At 40.7% G+C, this 26,838-nt stretch overlaps 2 protein-coding genes across 8 annotated transcripts; one reads left to right on the top strand and one right to left on the bottom strand.

The window, feature by feature from the left end:
• The first annotated feature begins 147 nt into the window (after positions 1–147).
• LOC6634830 (zinc finger FYVE domain-containing protein 1) lies at positions 148–7,474 on the top strand. 5 transcript variants are annotated; one of them, XM_015169573.3, is made up of 8 exons: positions 148–528; positions 2,346–2,774; positions 2,851–3,052; positions 3,499–4,108; positions 4,181–4,379; positions 5,159–5,351; positions 6,209–6,394; positions 6,456–7,474. In XM_015169573.3, the coding sequence occupies exons 1-8, from the start codon at positions 463–465 to the stop codon at positions 7,025–7,027; spliced, it is 2,457 nt and encodes an 818-aa protein (XP_015025059.1). In that variant the 5' UTR covers positions 148–462; the 3' UTR covers positions 7,028–7,474. The 5 variants fall into 5 exon arrangements, with proteins under 5 accessions (XP_015025059.1, XP_015025061.1, XP_015025060.1 ...); XM_015169575.3 differs by having other exon boundaries at positions 149–528; positions 6,272–6,394; XM_015169574.3 differs by having other exon boundaries at positions 149–528; positions 6,209–6,379.
• A 632-nt stretch (positions 7,475–8,106) lies between these two features.
• Positions 8,107–21,903, bottom strand: exd (PBX homeobox extradenticle). 3 transcript variants are annotated; one of them, XM_002057976.4, is made up of 6 exons: positions 21,847–21,903; positions 21,533–21,608; positions 19,743–20,092; positions 11,752–12,070; positions 10,460–10,718; positions 8,107–10,394 (listed from the first exon to the last, which is right to left on the bottom strand). In XM_002057976.4, the coding sequence occupies exons 3-6, from the start codon at positions 19,999–20,001 to the stop codon at positions 10,107–10,109; spliced, it is 1,125 nt and encodes a 374-aa protein (XP_002058012.1). In that variant the 5' UTR covers positions 20,002–20,092; positions 21,533–21,608; positions 21,847–21,903; the 3' UTR covers positions 8,107–10,106. The 3 variants fall into 3 exon arrangements, with proteins under 3 accessions (XP_002058012.1, XP_070067469.1, XP_032296345.1); XM_070211368.1 differs by lacking the exon at positions 21,847–21,903 and adding an exon at positions 21,715–21,845; XM_032440454.2 differs by lacking the exons at positions 21,533–21,608; positions 21,847–21,903 and adding an exon at positions 20,212–20,449.
• Positions 21,904–26,838: the final 4,935 nt, after the last annotated feature.

Raw genomic sequence — 26,838 nt, 5'->3', positions numbered from 1 at the left:
ATTAATTTATCTATCTAAATTTGAACAAATTAAATATCCTATGTTTGATAGATCATCGTAAGTAACTGCTGCGCCTCATATCGAAATGCGCCCATATCTGTAAGCGATAGGGCAACACTCTCTATCGATATATTGATCGGTTCGTTGTCGCATCTCTATTACAGAGTATTGCTATTATTTTTTGACAATGCGTGCGCGTTTTCGTCGATTGTTGTTGTGTGTGCGCGCAAATAGTTAAATTATTAGCTAAAGTGGATAAACGCTGAGTGTATGCATTATATCTATATAGGCAACGCTAGTTGATTTGATAAGCAGCTAATTAAGTGCACCGCCATCGGCAGCTAGCCGCACTCTTAGCCAAATAAACACATACAAACAGAAGACACACATATTTAGTAACATTTGGCTGCAGGTTGCAGCTGCAACGAAAATCCCTAACAAAATCAACTCAGCATTAATATAATGATAAATCTGGACACAACGAATAAAAATCAATCGTCAATAATGCAACCTTTGCACTATTTTCAGGTAAGAGACAGAGATCAATACGGCTTTGTCAATTATTGCAACAGAAGCAGCAACAACAACAACAAAGACAACCAAAAATCATATGTTCCAGTTGACATTCAACGTTATTGTTGTTAGGGCCAAAAGTATTGCGCATTGTTAATTCAGTTTTGCTCATGAATCGCACGTTGATAAAAACAAACACAACACACACACACACACACACGCACACATATGCATGCACATAAATACCGACATACGCAAACAATCGCAGCTGTTCTACACGCACACACACATGCGCATAGCTATGTGTATGAATTATAGCAAGGCTTTTGGCGCATAGCATTTAACGGCTGTAAGCCCAGCCCCAAAACAGCTGCGTCGCACTTTACATACGAAAAGGGGCACGGCGAAAACAACGATAATCGTGTACGCCAAACAACGACACGACAACATAAACAAAGTGTTCGAAAACAACTCTAGTTTTACAACAACAACAGCAACAACAACAATAATAACACTGGCATAACCGAGCTACGCTTTTGCCTTTGTTGCTGCTTCTGTTCCATTTGCCATCTCTTTCACGCACGTTGTTCCTGTATGGCGAAATAATATTTTAAATATATATGTATGTATGTAGATATGTATGTATGCAACAGTCGCGGTTGGTTTTGTTTTTGTTTTTTTGGCTTGTGGGCACTGATAAGCTCTTGATAAGCGACTCAGCCATAAAAAAAAATACCGCGGCTTAATCTAGAAAACTATATTATTTTATTTCAAAATTCAAATAAAATAAAATAAAAAAAGAAAAAAAAGAAGAGAGCGACAAAGTAGTAAACAAAAGCCGTTAATAAATTACATTCACAGTATTAAAGCTGTTAACATACTGTTAACATACTGCATTTGCAAATTAACCCTTAGGTGATCAGAGTTGAAGACGGGCAATTTCTATACAAAAAAATGTTGTTTCTACTGCAAAAAGCTATGCAATAATAAATGTGTATTTATATATATATAAAAATGTTGCAATCGCTACTTCTTATATTTTTGTTGAATTTCTGCCATTTCCTTTCAAATACAATTTTTTGTTTATTTATTGTTTATTATTTGATTTCCTCGATGAAATAAGCAAAACGAACCAGCGAATGGCGTCAATTGGCAAAAAGCAATATTTTACAACAAAACTTTTTGTTCGTAGAGCAAAAAATGTTAAACTATTTTCTCAGCGATCTATTTCGCTATTTTTCACCAACAAAATTATTCCTATTGAAAAAAAAAACTATAAACGACCTTTTTGATCAGCAAACATTTTGTATTGTCAACAGCAACAAAGTTAATTAAAAAAGTTGTACACTTAGGGTTAAAGTGTCAATACACCTAGGCGAAGCCTGTTAACATTGACAGAATGCAAACTGTTAACGGGCTGTAAACGTAGAAATATGTTTTTACTCCACACACACACGCAAATAATAACAAAAGAAATGCCTGACGTTTATTATTATTATTTTTTTTTAAATAATAAATTGCGTCGTCACTTTTTGAGCAGCAGCAAAAGCAAACGTTGCCCACAGACGCTGAGTCATAAAAATCAGCGCTTAACGCGGCTGCTGTTGTTGGTGCTGGGCTAACGGCACCTGTTAATTGCATACGGTATTATTGTTGTTGTTATTGTTGTTGCTGTTGCATAGGCTAAGATCGTCTGAAAATTTCCTTTTGACGATGGCCTTTCTAGTCTCCATAACAGAGGTGCGCGACAAAATGTGTTAACAGCCCCGAGCAAGTTAACATAATGTATACGTTCTCTCTCTCCCCTCTCTCTGCTCTATCTCTGAACACAGGACGAGGTATTGCGACCGGATGTGATAAACGATGCCGAATTCAAATCGATACCTTTTATCGATACCAATGAGCACGACTCGATTGACAATGCCAACGGGACAGCGGCGCGCGCCTTTCTCTTTCTCGATGCCGATGAGAATCTGCAGATAGCAACGCCCGAATTGTTTTGCAAGAAACTGAAATGCCAGGAACTGGACAAAATCAAAGTGATCTCAATATTTGGCAATACGGGCGATGGCAAATCGCATACAATGAATCAAGTATTTTTTGACGGTGAGCCCGTCTTTCGTACATCGCCCGAGCAGAGCTCCTGCACAATTGGCGTCTATGCGGCCATGCAGCGGGAACAGGGTGTTCTCTGTCTGGACACCGAGGGACTTCTGGGCACCACGGCCAAAAGCAGTAAACGCATGCGTATGCTGCTCAAGGTAAATGCATATTAATCGAAACGTCTATCGATTGCACAACTTGATTCATCTCGATTTTGGTTTTTCTTATCGATAGATACTCGCCATTTCGGATATTGTCGTTTATCGAACACGCTCGGAGCGCTTGCATAGCGATATGTACGAGTTCCTGGGCACCGCCTCGAAGGCGTTCTGCCTGCATTTCACCCAGGCGCTGCAGGCCATGGGCAACGGCAGCACCCTGGGACCAGCTGTGATCATATTCCATGAGACCCACTACACAAAGCCGCTAGAAAGCTGTACGTAAGGGGGCTTACCTAAACTTGTGGCTTTTTAAGTTGTTTGCTTAAAACGTATTTTAAACCTGCTTTAAAGCTACTTAAAGCCTTTTTTAACCTGCTTTGAACCTATTTTAATCTTGCTTCAAACCGACTTTAAACTTGATTTAAAACCTACTTTAAAGCTAATTTACACCTACCTGACACCTGCTTTAAACCCATTCAAACTGCTTCAAACCTGCTTTGAACCTATTTAAAAACTACTTTAAATCTATTTAAATATGCCTTAAACCCAATTTAAACCTGCTCGTAATCTTACTTTAAACCTCTTTAAAGCCTGCGTTAAACCTATTGAAAACTGCTTTTAAAATATTTTCAACTTGCTTCAAAGCTACCTAAAACCTGCTTTAAATTGGATCAAACCTGCTTTAAACCTAATTGAAACCTGCTTCAAACCCCTTTTGCAGCCGTTGAGGAGAGCGCCGAGGATAAGCTGCGCAACAGTTTCGCCCTGCTGAACTATGAGACAAACGCGTTTAGCTCCCTGCGCTATGTGGGCATCCAGACGGACGCAAAGAAGTCAACGAATTTCAAAAAGATTAGCGACGCGTTGCGATTGGAAATTGAGAATACGGCGGTGCGTTCGCCGCGCCAGCCATCGGTTGTGTTCAAGGCGATGAAGCTGTTAAATCAGAAATTCGCCGGCGAGATCATCGAGAAGGCGATCAATCCATTTCCCGAGCAGTATTTCACCTGCGGCGCTCACTGCGAATCCTGCAGCCGTCGCTGCCAGCGCTCCATGGGCCACGTCAGCGACGGCGAATCCCATTTCAATACGCAGCCCTGCAACTATCAGCATCAGTACGAGAACAAGCTGTATCTGTGCAAGGCGTGCTACAACAATGGCAAGGAGATTGTCGTCAGCATACGCGCCCAATCCCAAACGGACACCGCCTGGTCCGGCCTGGCCAAGTACGTGTGGAAGGGCGATGTCATCGAGTGTCCCTATTGCGGTGAAATCTATCGGGCGCGCCAATATTGGTATGGCAACAAATCGCCCGAGGCATCTGTCGTGCAGTAAGTCAATACGAATTGAACCCAATCAATCAGTCACTCAATCAATCAATCAATTAATCATTTTGTTTACAGCGTGCAGGTGGTGCATGTGTGGAAGGGCGGCAATGCCGCGTTGCGCGCCAATGCCCATTCCGCCCAAATGGTGCTCGACAGCGTCAACAGCATTAGCGAGGTCTTCACCAACATCTCGGCGCCGTGGGCGAAGGCAATCAGCGGCATGCTTGCGGACAAGGTGGCGCCCAGCTACTGGCGTCCCAATCAGGAGATCATTGTTAGTTATGCTAAGTGCCAGGGCTAGTTAATCTGCTCGAAAAGCTTCAAATTGCAGCTGTGCGCATATCTGGATCCGTTCGTATAAACCTTATGTATTCTCGAGCTACATTCGCAACAGGCACTAGAAGAGCGGGAGACAGTACATGCTTATGTGTAGCAAGGCTTTGAGTGGGCAGTAGAAAGCATCTTTCACACCATAAAGTATATATGTCGAATCGATCTAGCCCTGTCCGTCGAAAATTACGAAAGCTAGAGACTTTAATTTGTAAAACATTTTTGTACCCCATAAGCTAATCGATTTGAGTAGCTTCTTTTCGATATCAACATCCGTTTTCATAGTATCGATAAGTATCGATTTATATTTTCGACATTTCGACCCATTTTCCGAGTATCGATATATATCGATTTATATTTGGTTGACACTTCTACCCATTTTCCGAGTATCGATAAATATCGAATTGGATGTGATCGACATCTTTCCGTTGTATCGATAAATATCGATTTCGAAAATGCACTTATCTCTGTTTTTGAAGCATATCTCAAAGATTATAAGATCAAATTTGGTAGACAGATGCGCGACTAGCCAATGCAAATTAATAGTATATTATTCTCTAGAGATGTTTATATTTCGCAGGGCTATGTAGACCTATCTCCATCTTAAATTCAGCCTAGTGTTGGGTAGCTCGCACAGCTCAGCTTGCAGGATATCGTTTAGTTGGGCGGGCTCGTTTACTTATTCTTTTCATTGAACCTTTCTTTTCTACCGTTTGCTTACAGCTGTGCCACGCTTGCAAGCGCAACTTCGAGAAGACTGGCATGCCCAAGCATCATTGTCGCGGCTGCGGCGAGGGCTTCTGCCACACGTGCAGCCAGCACCGTGTCCCGGTGCCGGCTCGCGGCTGGCTGCAGCCGGTCCGCGTCTGCAACGATTGCCACCAGCAGCTGCAGCGCAAATCGGACACGACGCCAGGTAAGAGCCCAATTACAGCACACAAAATCAGTTCATACGCTCGCGAGCACTCGCTATATATATCTCTCTCTCTCTCTCTCTGTTGCTTAACAGCGGGCATGTATGTTAGTACTTTGCTGTTAACCCAATGTTAAAGTGAGCCTTTTATGCTTTGTTTACAATATTCGTCCGTTTGTCCGTATACACTTCCTTAAAAAGCTAATGCAATTACAAATAATCCAAAAAATCCCATCCAATAACTCCAATAGAGCTCCTGCTACGTTAACATTTGAGTGTTAACTTCAAATTCTTATGTTGAGCTGCCTCGTTTTTGAGTCAGCTTTAGCAGAAAAACAGTACAGAACGAACAGCAGCTTAACATAGGTATATTCCTAACAGTGAAACTTTTATGAACAGCTGTTAAGCATAGAATTTATAAAGAATAACTGTGTACAACTAACATGAGCTTAACATAGATATATTCTTAAAAGCGACACTTTTTATAACAGCTGTTAAGCATAGAATATACATTAGAATAACAGTGCACAACTAACAGCAGCTTAACATAGGAATATTTTTAGCCTGGACAGTTTTATTAACAGCTGTTAGGCATAGTAACAGCGAGATGTTTATTAACAGCTGTTTCACATCAAAATGTTATTCAAAGGACCTCTAAAGCTGGGACTTTCCTTTGACTAGAACGGGGCGTGGCACCAAATCCCGCTGTCTCATTCTAACTCTCCTTCGCTTTCGCTTTCGCTCTCTCTCTCCCTCTCCCTCTCGCTCTCTTCGTGCGCGCTTCTCTCTCTCGCTCTCTCTGTCGCTGTCGCTGTCGCTGTCTGATTGTCTGTAAAAGTTTCTTCGTTTGTTACACACAGCGCACACTCAAGATCAAGCTGCATTTACTTATTGCAATTCAAATCTGACTATCGCATGCACAGGATCCAGGCCGACCAACGATGAGGGCGACATCCTGGTGCGCAAATATGGCGAGACCATTTACAATACCATCAGCAGCGTTGCCGCCGTGGCCATCGACTATCCCAGGGGTAAGCGGAGACACGGTATACAAACCAAAAAAAAAAATACGGCTAAACTAATCCAACGCAATGCCATCCCATCCAGAGATGATCAAGGACAGCGCTCGGCCGGCATACTGGGTGCCCGATGCCGAATCGCCCAGCTGCTATATCTGCAAGTCTGTCTTCGGGCGCGTTGAGGAGCTGGAGCTGGCCAAGCAGGCGGATGGCCGCAGCAAGCAGCAACAGCTGGGCAAGCACTCAAAATCGAATGGTGCAGCTGGTGGAGGAGGAGAAGCAGGAGGAGCAGCTGCATCCGCAGCAACGGCTGGCGATTGCCGCCGGCATCATTGCCGGCGCTGCGGCCAGGCGGTCTGCAGCAGCTGCTCCAAGCGGCGCATGCCGGTGCCAGAGCGCGGCTGGCAGACGGATGTTCGTGTCTGCGATGGCTGTGCCTGTGTGTCGAGTGCCTCGAACCAAAGCGCCGGCGCCGGCGGCGGCGTCTGCAGCATCTCCAGCACCATATCGGATGCGATCAACGGCGATGCCAGCACAGAGACCAGCCAACGCAGGCGCAGCGAGAGCAGCAGCAACAGCTGCAGCGATTATCGCAATGGCAATCCAATTGCCAGCAGCGCCTGCAATGCCAGCGACGATGCCAAGGCCAAGACCGAATGAGACGCGGCGCGCCGGGCCAGCCACGGACCCAACAAATCCAATCCCAACAACAACAACACAGTCACAATCTGGACCAAGTGCCCAGGCAGGCGTTAGGCCCACGCCCACCGCCCAACGCCCACGGCCGTCTCAGGCTCAAGCTACAAGAAATCGTACAATGTGATACTTCCTCTGATACATGTACCATATACTACACACACACACACGCACATATATATATATTTAACAATAATGTTGCTTATCGTCTGTATATATATATATATATATATATATATATATATATCTTTTATCTTTTGTATTCGATCTGAAGTGCTTCGCTTTTTTTTTGGAAATTTATTTTTTATTTGTGTGTCTTTTTTTCCACCTTTTTGTGCTGTTTTCTTTTTTTTTTCTTAAGTCAACTAGTGTTATTTATGGAAGAACAAATTTAATAAATTTTAAACCAAATATGTTGAGTAGGGGAATGATGAATATATTTTATAAGAGAAATTGCCCGGCATTGGGCGGAACTATGTGAAATATGCAAGAGCCAATGACTTCAGGCAGACGAAAAGGCCTTCTTGCTAAATTAAAAAAAAATAAAGGGTATTCCCTCTACTAAGACAGCAATAAAATTCTCAGACAATAAAGACAACCAAAAAATGTTAATTATAACAATTTTGTGTGCATTCATTTACCCATTTTGAATATTATTGCATTCGAGCCAGCGACCTCTCGCTTGCCAGTTCAACCCGCAGTCAATTTAATTAAAGTTCACTTTTTTTTTTTTTGTTGTTGTTTATTTAATTATAGTATAGCATTGTTCTTGTTGGTTTTCTTTTAAAATAATTATAATTGTATTCCATATATCGATTGATATATATATATAGATATAGATATATATATATATACCGATCTGGTGTTTTAACAGTTAGCTGAAATAGTTTTCGTATTTGTTACTTTATTCGATATTACAATACTTTTTCCATAAAATACTAAGAGGAGTTTTTTTTTTTATTAACCGTATTTTAACTCTTTCTTCCGTTTTGGGTGAAAATCGAGTTTTTTGCTTGGAAACAAAAAGAGGACAAAAAAAATGGTTGTTATAAATTTGATTTACATCGTATACATGTTTTACGCTTTTTTGTATTTTGTTTTTGTTTGTTTCAATTTTGCCATAAATAGTGTAATAAACAGGTTATATAGTTCGTAATACTTGCTGACAATTTAGTTAGGTTAAATCTGAACTGTTATACGGCGTATAACAGTGGCAAACGCTGCGCTTGCTGGTATACAATATGTTATAATTTTCAAGTATTTTGAGTTTTGCTCTTTGTTCGGCATAATAAATGGGAGTTACGTTCTAGTATACATTTGTTCAACTTTTCGCTCTTCTGGTATACAAGTATACACATATAGATTTATACATGTGTGTGTGTGTGTGTGTGTGTGTGTGTAGATATTTTGCTTGATTCGTATTTCGTGGTATACATGCGTTTGTTGTTGTAAATTTAATTTTAGTATACAATTGTTTAGTTCATGTTAATGTTGTTGTATTTAGCTTGACTACGAAAAAAAATATATATATATATGTATGTATATATATAACTATTTAAACTAACGCCTAGTAGAAAGTTATGCTTCGCTTCTCATTTCATTTTTTACGTATTTGAGGTTCACAATTAATATAAAAGCGCAAAAAGCTTGTTAGTTTTTTTTTTTTTTTTTTTTTTTTTAGTTAATTGATTAGAGTACAAAAAAAAAACGCATTACTTAAGCTAAGCACACAAAAAGCTAGAAATTCAAAACAGGCTCGATTTGTGCAAATTACAATTTATGCATATTTGACAAATAAATCTAAGTTTTATTTGCTTTTGTTTATGAATTAATTTGATATTGCAACGCAAAGGGCTTCAGCTGTTGTCAATTGCAGCTAAAAAAGCAGCTGAATTTAATAGAATTCTAAAAGGAAGCTGAATTTTATAGAAAAAGTAGCCGAAAATAGCTGAATTTAGTTTGCTGTGCGGCTTGAGTTGCCAGAAAAAAACTAAATTAGTTTGAAATTTCAACTCTTGAAAATAGCCACATTTAGCCAGAAAAGAGCTGAATTGGCAACATTCTGGTGAGAGTTGGCCTTTTGCTGGCAAAAAAAACAATTAAACAAAATGTCATTTTTTTACTATAAATTTTATATGCCATAAATTTTCAGTTAGCATAAAAATGCTAGAAAAACAGCCTTTTTGAAGCCGAAAACAGCTTTAAATAGAAGTCACCCATTGATTCCTTTAAAATCTTTGATAAAGACCCAAATGAATAAAGAGTTCAATCAAGAGTTCAAAAAACATTCCGAAATTTTGATAGCATGAAATATGCCCGATCTGTGATTATGATTAAAACAAAGCTGAATTACTTGAACAAACTCGACGGACACGGAAAGCAAATATATATATATATATAGAAATGTATAAATGTAAGGAGTTGCTGTAAAGGTATTGCTTCTGCTTGTTACACACATGTGCATTAGAACAACATACCCTTCTTTTCACACATTATCAATAGAGACAGGGTATACAAGAATCTAAAAATTGAAGGCATACAAAATTTTAAATACAGCGCAAATGAAACGCATTCCAAAATGACATTTAACATAGTTGAACAAGTTTTAAGCTTCAAATGTTATTCAGCTTTAAATAAATATATTTTTTGCCTGCCAAACAATGGGCCAACAACCACTGTGCATGTGCAAGCATGTGTGTGTATTTATAACAGTTGCCGTGTGTGTGTGTGTGTGTGTGTGTGTGTGTGCATATTTGTTGTTGTTGCTGTTAGCTGTATTTTTGTTGTTTCTTAAATTTTGCTTATTCGCCTCATGTTATAATAATTGAGACATAATCGTATACATAATTGATTGTATGCTGCACACACACACACACACGCACACATTCGTTAAGTTCGTTAAGTTTTTACACGCACAATTTAATAGAGATAAACGACGAAAAGAAGAAAATTGGGTTGAAACAAAATGAAGTAGTACTTTCTATTAGTTGATTTTTTGTTAGTGTTTGTTGTTGTTGTGATTTTAGCTTTGGCAAGCCTATCCTCAAGGACTAAGATCCTGATGCAGATTGGGATCGTAGCCGCCCATGCTGTTATCGTACGGCTGCTGCTGATCGTAACCGCCGGAGCCCATCGGATAGCCCATCGAGTCCTGCGGCGGTGCTGGCGACATCATGGGCGTTGTGGTGCCGCTGGGCGGACCGGCCATTGAATAGGGCGAGGCGCCGGCTGCCTTTTTGGCCGCATACAGATTGGCCTCCTCCTGGGCCTTGCCGATGTTTTTCTTGTAGCGAATGCGCTTGTTGCCAAACCAGTTCGATACTTGCGATACCTGCAGCGATTTGAACCAAATATCGATTAGACAAATATAATCGATAACTATTTATCGATACGCACCGTTATGCCACACTTGCGCGCCAGCTCCTCCTTGGCCTCTTCGGATGGATACGGATTGCTCAGATGACTGTAAAAATACTCATTGAGTATTTCGGATGCCTGTTTGCTGAAATTGCGACGCTTGCGACGCGCGTCCAAGAATCGAGATCGCAATATCATCACCGCCTCGCAGGTCGATTGCTTCAGCTGCATCTGAATCGAGCTGAATTTCTTGTGGATTATCTGCACCATGCGCTCGATTTCTTTGGGTGTGATGGGTCTGTTAAAACAAAAAATATATAATTGATTAATCATTGCTTTATGTAAAGTATCGATTTATCGATGTTACGCGCAGCCAATGTTGCCACTAGGTAACATTTTTGACTAATAAACTATCTTTGAAATTGAAATATGCTTAAAGCACAAAATCGATATTTATCGATATTATGAAAAAACATGATTTATTATCGATCGATTTATGTTTAACTAGTATTGTAATCTATAAAGTATCTTCGTCACGCCGCGGATGGCTTTAACGACCCTCACAGCTGCAAGGTAAGATAAATTAAAATCGATACTTATCGATATTATGCAAAAATAAGCAGTTATCGCAAAATAGTCAAAGCATGACCAAATATTTTTAGACCTGTGTAAAGGGTTTTCGAATTTTGTCATGAAACAATGAGGTGTATAATGCATAGAAGAAGATATCTCTGAATCCGTGTAGCATATATATTCTGGATCATCATTAACTTACATATGAGCCCAATTCCAAGGTCATATTACTTTTTCTTTGGCTTCATAGAAAGAATCGATTCCATAATGAGTTTTTGTATGTCAAAATATTCTTTTATCCAAGTTATTTTCATCAAAAAAAAAGTCTCCGATTTGCTCAAATATCTGCCAAGGCAAATGCCTTGAAGGGTATTAAATATTCGGCGTATCGTAGATAACCTTATTCTTAACCTTTTATCGATCGTTTAAGTAAATAAAACGGTTAAATTTCGTCAAGTTAAACATTCGTTAAGCTTGTCAAATAAGAAAAGGTGAATCTTTCTCTCTCTCTCTCTCACTCCCTCTCTCTCTCTATTCGGTCTCTTACACTGTTAAGTTTCGCCAAGTTAAACATTCGTTAAGATTGCCAAATAACATATTGCGAAAGCTTTAAGTAGATCATCTTGTAACTCGCTCTTCGCTCTCCCACATTGATAAATTTCGTCGAGTTAAATATTCGTTAAGCTTCAGTACATCATCTGGCAACTCTCACACGGTCTCTCTCTCTCTCTCTCTCTCTCGCTCTCTCGCTCTCTCACCTGGTGCGGCTCTGCTCGCGCAGCAGATTCATGACGTGCGTGGTAAACTCATTGCAGGCCTGCTCGTATTTCTCCAGCTCCTGGTGATAGATCTGTCGGATCTGGGCCAGCTTGGCGCGATAATCCGAATGCTCGATGGCATTGTCGGCGCCATCGATGGACAGTGAACCGCCTTGGCTGGCGGCCGCTGCTGAGGCTGCCGCGGCGCCGCCGCCGCCCTTTTCTGGCCCAGCCACGCCCTCGGCAATCAGCATGTTGTCCAGGCGCATCAGTTGCGGATCTGGTGGCTCCTCCTCCTGCGTGTTGCGAATGGACAGAACTGCAAGACACCAAAAAACAAAAACAAACAATCAGCAAAGAATATGGCTTTAAAGTTTCGTGCAAAATAACAAAATGGCGCCGGCGTTGCCAGTCCTAGCCGGCGTTGCCCCATCAGCGCTTATTGCATTCGCTCAGCTGCGGCTGGGGCTGAGCGCAAGGAGCGCATAAAATTTTATTATTATGCGAAAAACAATAACAAAAGTTTTCACTACACGCAAACACACACACACACACACACACACACACACACACACACACACACACGCACAGGGAGTCTCACGTATCTGCTGTGCTGCCATATTGTCTAGGGAAATGCGTGCTGCTGTTGTGTATTATCTTTGCTTATTCGCAAGTCCTGGCTATGCATGAATTGGATTTTGCGCCACACTTGCCGCCGCTTGAATCTTAATCACGTTCGCCAAGGAGTTAGCCAGAGCTGGAACATTTTGCAGCTGCTTCCTCAGCTCATCAGCATGGCCGAAGCGTATCCTTGTGCTTCCCTTCCCTGCCCTTCCCTTCCCTTTCTCTTCTTCGTCTACCTCATCTATGTATTATGCAGACAACGAAAACAATTGCCGGGAACTGGATAAGCATAAGCACAAGACAAGTAATGAAATCCCAAGCCCGCCCCCCTTGTACACCTCCCTTGGCCAAAGTGCACGCAGCTCGTCCTTTCAACGGCTTTTGCCTTGAATAAAAGATTTCTGGGCTCAGACTTGAATCTCATGCTGTGCTGCGAAAATTCCCAAAACTCTCAATCGAAACGTTTCAAAGTTTTTGGCCAAAGTTTCAAATGACATTTGCCGCAAGATAAGAATATACGCCTTAAGAATGGCACTCACAATGCGTTGGGGCGAGCGGAGTGTGAAGTGCAGGGCCTAGAGTGAGGTTAAGTCGAACTATATTCAAGTTTTCAAAGCTTTAAGCTGAATATTAAATAAATCACAGTAGCTTATAATTAATCAGAAGCTAAAGCCGAACAGTTCAAAAGCTCGTAGCGGAGAAAAGCTTTCAGATTTAGCTAAAATCGAAAGACGAAAGCTCGAGCGAGAGAAAAACAGTGCCGAAAGTGAGGTTAAGTCGAACTATATTCAAGTTTTCAAAGATTTAGGGTCAATTAGCTGAAAGCTTTACGAAAACATATGATCAAACAGATGAAAAGCTCTAAACGAAGAAAAGCTTTTACATTTAGGTGCAATCGAGTGGAACTAAAACATTTCCTAGAGTGAGATTATGTCGCTATATATTAAAGCTTTCCACGTTACTTTCACAAACAACTTGTAAGATCAAATCTGTATTATAAAAAGCTTTTGCATGAGCTTTTGACTTTTAGAGAGATAAATTCGGGATCCGTTGAAGGCGCTACAGAAACATCAAATCACGACTTGAAAGCTCGAAAGTGAGAGAAAATAGCGTTAAACTGGAAAGCTTTAAGTTAGTTTAAGCTTGAAGCGCTCGAAAGCTTTGCAAGTTAAATCTGATTTTGTTCAAATAGTAAAACAGTTTGCAAGACAATGATCCTTAAAAAGTAACCAAATTGAGGGTAAACAAAAGTCTGCTGCAATTGTTTTCCACTTATTTTCCACACTTACGGGCGGAATTTACAAAAAAGCTCTGTCGCAGGGCAATTTTAGCTTTAACAGATCAATCAGTCAATCAAGCCTCTGATGCTTGGCTCAAGCAAAATAAAAACTTTTAAACAAGCTTAAAAGCTTGCAGTCTCTTGATAAACACGCACAGAATGTCATTAGCTCATTAGCTGAGCGCAAAATACAGGTGCCAACAGTTAAATTAACATTAACAGCGTCACATTAACATTTCTACAGGCCATGTTATTAAATTCTCTATTCAATTTATGGCTGCCAGTAGCCAGTGCAAAACGAGACGAGGCGAGGTGAGGAGAGGCAGTATATTGCGCCTCTGGCGACAGCTGCTTCAATATCCAAACAAAGGAGGCTGTGGGCGTGGCTGTCTGCCCGCCTGCCTGTGTGTGTGTGTGTGTGTGTGTGTGTGTAATGTTATTAAAAGATTACAGCAAGAGTTGGTTGGGCGACAGCTGCTGTTTGTGTTTTGCGTGCGACATCGGTGGTTGGTTTATTTGCTTAAGGTTAGACCAAATATTGCCAAAGTTTTCCCAGACACACTTTCAAAGGAGGGGGGAGGGGGGGCGGTTCACGTTTTTGGGGCGTGGTCTGGCCGCTATCAGAGCTTCTTCTAGCAAAGTTTTTTTTTTTTTGACTGATTACACAAAACTAAAAACTAAATTTAAGTTTGACAATTTGTTCTTATCTTCAACTTGTAAATCAATCAATCTTTAAAGAATTTACAACAAATCTTTAACTTTTTGTGGCGAGCAGCTCTCTAGAAACCAAAAAACCAAGCCAAGTATGCCAAGTTTTTGTATGCCCTTTTCCATAATCAGCATAAGTTTTGGTTCAGCCTAATTTCGCATTGCAGTTGGGGTTCTATTGGACCCCAGAGCTTTCAAGCCAAGAATGATCAATTAACATTTTATAAATGGTTTCCGAAAAGAAAACCACATTCAATTGATAATATCGTTAAGTATCTTCATAAACCCTGTTAGGAGCTGAGGCTTAAAAAGAATCTAAAACATTTCCAGCCTTAAGAAAAATTAACACCTGAGTCTCTATAAGTATCTTAAACATTTCCAGCCCTAAAAAAAAGTATCTATAAGTCCATTAAGCCTCATTTACCCAACATTTTTTTCGATTTCTTCGAGACAAAAGAAAACCGCCCCAACCCTCAGTTCTAGATAGACGCATCCACTAATTGTGCCAAAAGAATCGCTTTAGGAATCCACCTATAGAAATTTCTTTCTATTCCAGCTAAACTGAATGAACTCGAGAACTTGAAGAGCTAGACTTACGAAATTTGGTATGCAGTTACTTAAATCCTACCAAATTATAATGCAACTCTAAGTTCTAGAAAATATTTATCAGTTATTTTGTGACTTTGAACCTGATTTATGTTTTAGGAACTTGGAAACTAACAGATTTTTGCAGTTAATTTAAAGAGATATATCTAATATTGAAAAATTTGAACTATATTCTTAGCATATATGCAATCTATGAAGTTAGGATCCCAAGATCGTACAGCTGCTCGATATGACAACCCTTTTGTTTGGCGTCTTAGCAGGCGGGCGGGAGGAGGGGGGCGTGTCTGGCAGGATGCGTATCATTTGCGTATCTAATGAAGCATTTAAAAGCAGCCAGCCAAATTGTCGGATGAATACGTAGATAAAGCCAGGGGCGAAGGGTGGAGGGGGAGGGGGAGGGGGTCTAAATGGCATTTCCAGCTCGTAAATTTGAATGGGCCAAAAAGCAAAAAAGGACAACGCGCAGCGCAGAAGGAGGTGTCGACTGCCTGTCTTTCGTGTAATAAACATGCCGGGCTCTTGTCGGCTATCTGTCAGTTACAAGTATATATAGCTACATATATATATATATATACATTGTATATATATATCTATATGTATATATATATATATACGCATCCGACTCGTCGCGAGTCGCAAAATACTTGTGCGTGGTATTTTGCATGCCTGTCGAACAGGTTTGCGCTTTTCACAAACTTATTTCAAGACGAGCACACACACACACACACACACACACACACACACACACGCACACACACACACACGAACACACACAAGCTGATAAAATATGTTAAACAAGGCAAACTGTGAAGAGCTTCAAAATCCAATTGTAAACCTTTTTTGAATACCCTTTCATATTTGAAAGAAATCTTTTAATATCATATCTGACCTATCTGAACTCGACTCTCCATGAAGCTATCCGTAGGCATTCTGGTACAGACGCTTCTTCTTTTCTCATTAGTTCGAACTAGTTTAATATATCATCTAGCTGAACTCGGCTTCCACTTGAGCTAACTTACGGAAACTTGATACAGATGCTTCTTATTGCTGCAGAAAGGAACACAAGTTCTGGATGGGTCTACCATATCATATGGTGACCTATCTGAACTCGGCACCCAATGAAGCTATCTGTAGGTAACTTGGTGCACATTCTTCTTTAAGCTCTCGAAAATGTTTAAGTGAAAACCAGTTGGGTAGGTTTACGATATCATATAGCTAACTCAAAGAACTTGGCTGCCATTTGAGCTAGCTGTATGAAACTTGGTAGAGAAGCGTCTTTCTGTTCTATGATAGTGCATAAGTTGGTACTGGTTGGCTATGATCATCCTATCATAAAGCTACCTACGTGAACTCGGCTCTCCGTGAAGCTAGCTGCGGGAAACTTGGTCTAGATTCTTTTTAATGCTGCAGCAAGAACATAACTTGGAACTAGTTGGATAGGTTTATGATATCATATAGCTAACTATAAGAACTCGGCTCTCAATGAAGCTAGCCTTATGAAACTTGATACAAACGTTTTTCAATGCTTTAGAAGAAGATAAAGTAAAACCCAGTTGGATAGGTTTACGATATCATATCATATATCGACTCTGAATGCAGTTAACTGTAGGAATCTTGTTATAGAGATATCCTGCAGCACTGATATGCCAGATTGGAGTAGTATTTCGTAAAGCTGTCTTAGAAAAATCCAGGGTATACTTGGCTATATTACGAAAATTATAGACCAAGGATATGAAGAGCTGAAGTTCCTAAGTTCTTCGAATACTTTATCATATCGTATATTATCGTATGCTATCCATTCAAGATTGTGTTATGGCTCGTCCAGTTGTCTTGCCATAAAATATATACAAGTCTTAAGTTTATATTCTGAATACTTAGCCAGGAATTTTCTTAGCATGGGTCCGACACGAATTCCCACAACAATTGCTTTTACTTTGGAAACAAAAGTATTGAAAATATATTCGGACTTTTTTGCCAGGGTATTTTTATGGTCGGATTTGTATGTTATTTTGATCTGATTTTTGTTTTGTTTTATTTTTAAAATACTCGTTTCGGTCACCCTTCCCCCTCATCCGCCTCTCTGTAGCTGCCCCCCAGCCATACCCTAGCCGTCCCACTTGGAACTTGGGTCAAGTGTTTCTCTTCTTTTTCTTCTGTTTTTTTTTTTTTCGACTTCTCGGCAAGTTTTATTCTTGTTTACTTTGTCGGCGCCCGCCATCGATACGCGGTGCCCTGCAAGTGTTATCGCTTTGTACACACACACACACACACACACACACACACGGCTTGATAAAATTATGTATATACACAAAATATTTTCAAGCGATTTGATTTCACCTTGTGCGGCACTTGGCCGGGATCTAGGGCCGCATTAGATAGTTCACAAAGCTACCCCATGCGCACACCTACCTTACCCCCCCCCCCCCTCCCACACACACTACGCCCCTTTTGCATTTGTCACCTGATCGAAGGCCCATATGAAAAGTGTGTGACCAGAGTGTGCGACCCTTTCTCAAGTTCCAACGGGAAATAACATAAAAAATAACTCGAAAAAAATAAAAAACATTTTGCGTTATACCCTGTAATTTGAATCTATATTGGGAGAGCTGGGTAGATTGGGCTGACGTCCTTTATTTATGCATTTTTTTAAGTCGAAGAGTTATTTACTTTTCGTTTTCCCCAGCTTTTCATAAGACTTGTTGAGTGTGAGTTGTTAATACCCTTTCCAGAGGGTATTACAATTTAATGTCATGGAAGAAGACCTCATAAAGTATATATAGAAGACCTCGAGACTATCTCTATATTATGTAACATAAATCTAAATAGGGGAAAGAAGAGCTCTCAAGCTTTCAAGTTTTCGAATTTGAAGAAACCTGAACTATGGAAACATAATCTGCGGTAGACACTCAAAAGGAAACATGTGTATTTGCCAGGGTTTTTCAGTTCGCACTTCGACGACAATAAAAACAAAAGAAAACCCAGCCGAAGAGGGCCAAGACGCTGGCCAAAAGGCAATTTCGCAACGGTGCGCCTTTTTCTTGGGGGTTTCTTTACAGTTGGGCTGGAGTTGGGGACGCGGCCAGCTCCCTTATGGCAGGGCGGGGGTTGCAAAGAGCTGACGGGGGTGTGTGGGTGGTGTGGGCGGTGTGGGGTTGCTGTACTTTAGGGTTAGGCAATGGCAACGTTGGAGCCATTCAAAACATCTGGCCCACAATCAAAACGCGCTGTTATTGCCCATTTTGTGTCGCTGCGTGGGCGTAATGTCAGGGCGAAATGAAGTTGAGGAAGAACAAGAAAAAGAAAAATTAAAGGAAAACACATTTGAAAATTCAGGACAAGGTGCGTGCAGGGTTAATAACGAGTAAATGTGCAGGAATTTAAAGAGCTGGCTTGCTTTTCTTTTGTGTCTTTCTTATGATAGAATCCTTTGCTGTGGAAAGTGGAAGCAGGTTCGAACTAAGGTTCGAATCCCGGAACTGTTGTTGCTTTATTAAAGCTAAAGATGCAGCTCTTCAATTGAAATGAATTGAAGAAAAAATCGCTTTGAAATTCTCAATAGGTTTAGTTATCCTAAACCTTCAGACATTCAAGAGGAAGCAGAACCCCGGTTCGAACTCTTGTTGCTTTATTTAAGCTTAAGGTAGAGCTCATTTGAGACTTTTCTTGAATGGAAGGGAATCCCGATAATAAGGAATGATTGCGCGTGCAATGTGCAGGAATTTAAAAAAAAAAAAAACCGTGGGAATACCCTTATTAAATTTCCTTTTGGTTTTCTATAGTAGATTCCTTTGCTGCTAAAGGTAGACCCTAATAAACTACATTAGGGGCATTCCGACCAAATAGCTACCTTAGAAAAATATCGAAATTTAATAAGAAAGAAAGCTAAAAAAAATAAATGTATGCAACAGGCGGAGGGAAGCATTATTCGACCCTATGAAAGATATATATTCTTTGTCTTTCAAGGATCTTCAAGAAATCGATAAGAATCGATATCGAATATCTGTTTCTCATCGGTTTCAGCAGCTAGAGCAAGCAAATTTGACATTTGGCATCTAGAATTGTTTATTTAGAAGAGTTTATATAGATCAAGTATCTTTCATTTAATAGCTAACTCCAGCCCCACCATAGATATCAATTAATAATTGCTATATATATACGAATATTCGATATCACATTAAGATCTACTGTTACAAATTTCATCAAGATCGGTTAAGAAACATGGAATGTATTACAGAAAACGTGCGCTTATATTGACTAGCCACGTGTTTGCGGCAAATTCCAATAATTTCTGTTTGCATGATGCATTGCTTATTGCATTCGAAAGTAAGAAAAAGCATAAAACTGCAAGAGTAGATGTCAGAGAAGCTTTACTTTCTTTACAATTTCAGTAGAACTATACTAAAGTATATATAGTCCTGTTCTATCCCATATACAATAATATACTCTACTATACGATAGTATATAGCCGATTGACATCAACAGGTGAGTCGATATTGACCAAGTTCTTGTCTCAACTTTGCAGTTAATTTGTCGTAACTTGGAAGAGATTTGACTGTTTTTTACAGATATATTACATAAGCTTTGATTGGACTCCACCCAGATCCTACATAAGTAACCAAATCCTAATCTTAATGGACTACAATAACATTAAGCTGAAAATGCCCGAAAGAGTATTCAAAGTGCGACGTGCCGAAGCTTGGCTTTGTCTTCCTCTCTCTCTCTCTCTCTCTTTCTCACGCTCCCTCTCTGGTTTGATTTAATTTTTGCTACTTACCGGTTTTCTCCTTGATCTCGCACAGAACGGAGAACAGGGCCGGCTTCATGCGATGACAGTTGAGCGTATGCTTCCTGGCCTGGGCCTCGTCCAGGGATTGCTCCGAAATGCTCATGATCTGTTGAAGTATTTCGCCGATGTCCTTTTGCTTGCGCACCTCGTTCTCGTTGCCAGCATTTTGGCCATCGTCCTGGCCGGGCAGGCCGTAGCCCTGGGGTGCCATCATGCCGCCGGTGTGGGCCATCATGCGATCCTCCATGTCGTGATGCTGTCTCTCTCTCTTCCTCTCTCTCTCTCTCTCTCACTCACTGTTTCCGACTACAACAACAACGAATCTCGCAGCGCACGCACTGCAATTATAATTGTAATTATTTAACACTTTTTAACACTTGCGTGCAACAGGCAAAAATAATAGTCAAAAAAAAAAAAAAAATATTGAACTATTCAAAAGATTTCATTTCAATCGCACCGTGTTTTATTTTGAACAAATTTCCCTCCTTCTATTTCTACTCTGTTATTTTATGCGCGCACACACACACACGTCCGCACACAACGGCAGCGCGTTGAGAACTGGCGACTGTCAGGCACTTGTTCTCTCTCGTACTCCCGTTCTTTCGTTAACCGTTTGTGTTTATCTCTCGCAGCCAAAACGAATGTTAACGTTAATCCGACTGTGCGCGTCGCCTTCGTCTCTGCACGCGTTGCACACTGTGCCAAGAACGATACGGCTGGAGCAGCGGGCGCGGTGCGGGGCGTTGGGCGCAAAAACAAACTGCGGCATTTGAAGTTTCAGTGCGTGAAAAGTGGGAGGCAGAGAGAGAGAGAGAGAGAGTGAGAGAGCGAGAGCAGCGCGTATGGGCGTCGGCTGCAGCCTGTTGTATCTGTAGCAGAGGGCGGCGCTAGACAAATTCAATTTATCCAAAGGATCTTAAATTGATTTGCATCGATAATTGTAGCTATCGATATATCGCAGCAGCTCATTGAGAGCATATCAACAATGCATAGCGGCAGATCAGATCTCATATAATGCATATCGCTCATTGCTCTCTCACTCGCACTCGCACTTGCATTGAGAAAGTGTCATCCCAGCATTTCGCAAGAGTTTCGATTGCGCATTTAAATACCGCCCGCGGCTATGCGTGCGTGCGTGTGTGTGTGTGTGTGTGTGCAGTGTGGGTGGATAAAATCAGGGGACAATGGACAGCGGGCAGCTGGCACACGCCCCTAGGGGTAAGGCTAAAGTTACCTGCGTGCCACGCACAACTACAACAACAGCGCTGCCCACTGCTGTGTGCGTGTGTGTGTGTGTGTACGTGTGAGTGCATTCACATTTGCGCAAAATGTTAAAGTTAATTACTTCAGTTTTTTTTTTTTTTTTTCAAGTGGCTAGAGCCATAAAAAAGCAAAAGAACCGTAATTATGTTTGCACAGCAGCCAAAAACAACGGGAGAAAGCAGCGCTGACCTTCAGGCCCGGAATATGCACACACACACACACACACACACACACACACACTTGTGCTGCATGTGGACAAAGCGCATCAAAGGCTGCGCAAAAATAAAAACAACAAAGCATCAAATAAAATTGTATGAGAACCTGTTTAATATGCACACACACACACACGTGCACACACACATGCGTGCAGACAGTTCTTGGAAATCAGAGCCGCTTTTTATAATTCTTTGCTACAGTTTTTGTTGTGTATAAGAGCGCTGCCGTATAACAGTTGCCTGCTGCTGCCCAAAATATTTTTGTGTATCATTTTGGCCAATAAATCATTGTTAACTTACACAGCACGTCAGCAAACGTTTTCGTTTTCGATTACTTTACAGGTACTTGTATTTTGTTTTTTGTTTTTTTCGCCAGCTGAAATTAGAATTAAACAAAACAAATATGCACTTGCTATAAATATTTATGGCGTATATTGGAGCGCACACGTAAATTTTTCGGTGCGCTGCTTTTTCTATTTTACATGCTCAATAGCGAAACTTCGCCACTTTTTTCATGGTGCACAACATGTTTTCTTATTAACCAAGTTGGTTTATTGTCGTTCTATAAGTTTCATAGCTAAACACTTGTTTTAATGTACACAAACTTCGCTTACGTATACTAGCTTTGTTGACATTTATATGTGCACTAGGGCTGTCGAAAATGTATCAAGCTATCGATATTTTTGCACAAGAAAATTATGTATTATATCGTGGTATTTTTTGGCGGCGATATATCGATACTATTTTTGGTGATATTTCTTCGATTCAAAGAGTTGACGTAGGTGCCTTGTGAAAAACTTATTTTTTGATTAATATTTGAGTATAGTCAGCCAATTGGTATATGAAATACGATCAGGCCGATAATAACGTAAGATTTTCAAATATACCAAAACAATTGATTTCAACCGTATTTATAAATTTAATATTTAACAAAAAAGTGGCAGCGATACTGATATTATTCAATATATAATTATGCTAATATGCACAATAATTTCGTTTATTTTTTTTTGTTTTTTTAAATGTGCGTGTTTCTCAGGGTTTTTGCATTGTTTTAAATTGTTTAAATTCGAACGCTTATGTTGCGTTTTTGAGTTTGCGTTGCTCAGTTTTGCGTTTGCGTTGCTTACGTTTGCTATGTTCCTGTTACGTTGACATTACATTGGATAAAACGTAAACAACAAGCGCGCAACTTAAAATTAATCTAATAAAATTGCTTTATTTCAAAAATGTCTTGGTCTTGCTTATATTATGTGAATGAGTCCAAGAGCTAACTCGTTGTTAGCGTACCACATGAATACGTTAGCATTTTCCTGTTGGAAAATAGTTTTCAACCAATTGCCAACATATTTCGTTAGATGTGGAGCACGTAACGTAAGGCTTACATTAACATTTCTGCGTTGAGCAACGTTTTGCGTGCAGCCAACTTAATGCCAACCTATTGGCGCACGAAACCAGGACTCAAGCGCATTAACAGCTGTTACATCAATGTTATTTCCAATTAACAACTCGTTGAATGCGGTCGTGTGTGCGCCGGGCTGAGCGCGTCTTGCGAATTTTTGTTTCGAATCAAATTGCGCGCGTGCCTAATACGAAAAGCATTAAATGCAACCAACAAATATAAATAAAACGCACATACCTATGCTAGTTAAAGTGCATAAATATCAATAAAGCAATATATGTTTTCGTTTTTTGTTCTATTTTTTTTGTTGAATGTTATATTTGGTGTGCCCAAAAAGGGTGTGTACTAAAACCAAAAAAAAAAAAAAAAAATTTGTGTGCAGCTGTAAACAGGAGGCGAGCGCAGGAGTCACGACCAAAGCGAAGCGAGAGTTGCGAGTGTGAGCGACAGAGAGAGAGCGAGAGAGAGAGCGGGAGAGGGAGAGGAAGTGCAGTAAGTGTTTTTGGGCAGCAACAATGTTGTTGCTGTTATTTCTTTTTGCACATTTACCTAATGCTTTTTCTAATTCGCATTTCGCTAGCTCCGTTTTTTTTTTTTTTTTTTTATTATTTTGAAGTTTGTTGTGTGTGTGCGAAAAATCAATAAAAACAGCCGTGTGTATGTGTGCGTGTGTTGTGTTTGTGTTTGTGCAGCAGCCGGCTGCTCCTGTGGGTTCTGCCGCTGCCGCTGCCGCTGCTGGCGTAGGCGTCGCAAAATATATTGTTGCTAATAACTGAGATAAGCGCTGCTATTTTATGCGGCTATGCGTGTTTAATTAGTTTAAGGCATGTTAATTTAACTAAATGCGGCAGTCGCACGTTTTTGTTGTTATTTTTGCAACCACCAACAAACACAGGAAAGAAACGCGGTGCAAAAAAAAAAAAGAACAAAAACAACAGCAACAACAAATGACAACAAAGCGTGCGCTGCAAAACGGTTTCTAACGGTGCTCAACTTAACGAAGCGCGCCAGAGAGAGAGAGAGTGAGCAGAGCAAGAGCGGGAGAGGGAGAGCAAATGCGAGCTTATGATAAGCGGCAAATGGCAAAACACGCAAATTTGATCAAATCTCGCATCTTTTATATTTTTTTTTTTTTATCTTGCGTTTATTTAATGCTGATGTTGCCAGATTGGCGGCAGCGCTGCCCACGCACAGAACATGACAGTTAGGCGCTGTTATTAACATAGCCACAAGCATGTGTGGGTGTGGGCTTGTGTGTGTGCGTGTGTTCTAACAGGGCTAACAATTTGGAGTTCAAATAAAAACCAGAGAAAATGGCCACAAAATAAATATCCCTGTGTATATAGTGATATATAACGGTAAATTCTAAAACTTAACAGAGCTTGGCTTCTAAGTGATTAACTTTTAACAGTTTACCTTCGATTTTTCTACGATTTTAAAGCTTTTTTTAATTGAGTTCGAATACGTTCATCCCAAAAGTTTGTAAAAAGATCGGATTATGAGGTCCGAGATTAGGCGAGATTGCATTGTCCATACCAAGTGTGGGGCTGAGAGAAGACCTTGCAGGGTATCTCCTAGTCAGGCACTCCCGACTAGAGCACTCTTCTTTTATTTCGTTTGCTGCTTGACTGAACTTCGCTCTGCGCCCCAATTTCAAATAACTTTTCTTATTAATATTTGGGCTTGCGTTGAGTCACGTCATAAGTGTGACTCACACACACACACACACATGCGGGTCGCAGGTCAGGCATGTCTGTGTGCGATTGTCCTTGACGGCGAGATTAACATCTTGCTTTGCCGCCACTTAACAAACAACAATTGTCAAATGAAACAAAAGCAAAAACAACTCCCTTCAAATCTTTTGGCGCCTATGGCGTCACCTTCTTTTTATTTTGGGGCGTGGCCGTCGCCTTGCTCCACAAAATATCCACAAAAAATCCACAAAATTCCGAACTCCGGACGATGCCTTTGGCCGGTGAGCTCACAATGCGAAGCTGAATAATAACAATTGGTGCACACGAACTTGACATTGAACGTATTCAGTGAGCGCAGGAGGGGAAGCAGAGGGGGGCTGTGTGGGGACAGTGAGAGGTCTTGAGGATGCGCAGCTTCTGTGGCACGCAATTCCATCCAAAAAAAAAGAGGCCTCTAGCCCCTTTGGCTTCCGCTTAGGCTGCTTTTCCACATTGGGCTATTGATTCGGTTTATAGTGAAAGGAGAATTAAAGAATTCTGATTCGAATAAGATCTGTAGCTTGATGCTTCATATGTATCACATTAATCGCGTTGAGAAGCGCATAGAGAGGCGCATTGTAAATGCGGAAAAGTTATAAATAAGACACGTAAGATCCTGAGAAATTATCATATTGAGAATCGCATAGAGAGGCGCAATAACGATTTGAGAAAAATTATATAAATAAGGAACGCAAGATATCAACACATTATAATGCTGAGAAGCGCTTATAGAGGCGTGATGTAGATTTGAACATTATTTAATATAAAAGACGTAAGATTTTAAGTAATCAACATGTTGAGAAGCGCATAGAGAGGTGCTCCATACAAACGAAAATAATTGTAAATATGAAACGCATGATTCAGACTAAATTACAGGGTGTTCAGTAGCTTATATGATCGCTTGCTGCAGCTGCCTTTGCCCTGCACTTACCCATTAGCCTTGGCAGGCGCTCATCTGTGGTGGGAACCAAGCCAAAGCCGCAGTCCCAGTCGCAGAGCCGCCGCATCTGATTGGAGAACTTGGAGAACTTGGCGAACTGGGCGAACTGGCAACTGGGAAACGAGAACCGAGTATCGAGAACCGAGAACCCGTTGCCCGCCTACCCGCCAGGCTGCCTGGCCGCCTCTGTGTGCCGCCTACTGGCAAAAAGTCGCTGCCCTTTTTTGGGCTACAGCTGCCGTTCGCCTGCGCAAAATTCCTGAGCAACGTTTTGGTTGGGTTGATTAAAGGGGAGAGGGGTGCAGGGGTACAGGGGACGGCGCGTGCGCCACGTTACGCTCCAAGGAGCTGCTGGGATAAGTTGGATAAGTGGAGCTGCTGCGCAAATTTATCGCTGTGCGGCGTGAGGTTTTTACTTGATTTCGTAAAATGTTCCAGACTTGTTGATAAAGGGTATACCGATTGGCTAACCCAATGTGTAACGCATTGGTAGAGCCCAAATAGCGATATAAATTTATGAAGATGATCATGCTAGAAGCACTCTGCTCAATATCTGATCTTCCTCAGAGTCGGAACTGTTCGGGTAGATTCCCTTAAACACTTAGCTAACTATCTTAACTCGGCTTCCAGTAATGCTAGCTTCATGAAACTTGCTACAGATGCGTCTTTCGGCTCTCGATTGTAAATATATCGAAACTGATTGTATGGCAGCATTATATCTTATACCTTACCATCTTAACTCGGCTTCTAGTGAAGCTATCTTCATGAAACTTGGTGTAGATGCTTATATGAGTTGCAGCTACCAAAACTGTTAGGACTGCTTGAAATGCATCATTATATCATATAGCTAACTATGTTAACTCGGCTTCCATCGAAACTATCTCAATGAAATTTGCTACAGTTGCTTTGTATAGCTTCTCATTAAATATATATCGAATTTGGTTTGCCTGGGAGCATTATATCAGGTAGCTGTCATACAAAAGAACCGTCAGAAATGGGTTCTTGGTACTCATTTGATGACATCTAACTGCATATTTTATTCAACTTTCAATCTAAAGTTAGGCCATTTCGTATTCGTTGATAAATTTTCTTTCTTGTTTTCTGCACTTGGGGGCATTTTTACGAGCTTGTTTATGGGCTTGTTGTCAATGTCGCACATTCGCGACAAACGCTTCAAAAATGCTCCGTATATTTTGTCAACATAAATATATATATATACATACTGAAAATGAAACCATGTCTGGCGCACTGCAAATTGTGGGATTCGGTTATTTTTTTATTTTTTTCTTTCGCTGACTTGGCAAATTAGGTGAATCGGCGCACATAAGAATTTAGCTGCACATAAAGGGAAAGATACAGCAAAAGATTTGCTTGAAGATTCAGCTGAGGACTAAGTTGAAGATTCAGCTGAATATTTAGCTGAAGATACATCTGAAGATTAAGCTGAGAATTCAGCTGAAGATACATCTGAAGATTCAGTTGGAAATATATCTGAAGACTGAGCTGAATCTTCAGTTGAAGATTTAGATGAAGC

The sequence above is a fragment of the Drosophila virilis genome, chromosome X, assembly GCF_030788295.1.
Source record: "Drosophila virilis strain 15010-1051.87 chromosome X, Dvir_AGI_RSII-ME, whole genome shotgun sequence".
Lineage (NCBI taxonomy): Eukaryota > Metazoa > Arthropoda > Insecta > Diptera > Drosophilidae > Drosophila > Drosophila virilis.
The sequence above is the reverse complement of the archived record's forward strand: the minus strand, read 5'-3'. Positions and strand labels throughout refer to the sequence as shown.

What these genes read in the sequence shown, in the direction of transcription:
- LOC6634830 (XM_015169573.3), top strand. Translation starts at nt 463, where the DNA reads ATGATAAATCTGGACACAACGAATAAAAATCAATCGTCAATAATGCAA. An exon ending in GCATGCGTATGCTGCTCAAG is followed by an intron (nt 2,775 to 2,850) that starts GTAAATGCATAT and finishes TCTTATCGATAG; the next exon opens with ATACTCGCCATTTCGGATAT. An exon ending in CCCGAGGCATCTGTCGTGCA is followed by an intron (nt 4,109 to 4,180) that starts GTAAGTCAATAC and finishes TTTTGTTTACAG; the next exon opens with CGTGCAGGTGGTGCATGTGT.
- exd (XM_002057976.4), bottom strand. Translation starts at nt 20,001, where the DNA reads ATGGAGGATCGCATGATGGCCCACACCGGCGGCATGATGGCACCCCAG. An exon ending in CGCGAGCAGAGCCGCACCAG is followed by an intron (nt 10,719 to 11,751) that starts GTGAGAGAGCGA and finishes TTGTTTTAACAG; the next exon opens with ACCCATCACACCCAAAGAAA. An exon ending in CGCGCAAGTGTGGCATAACG is followed by an intron (nt 10,395 to 10,459) that starts GTGCGTATCGAT and finishes AAATCGCTGCAG; the next exon opens with GTATCGCAAGTATCGAACTG.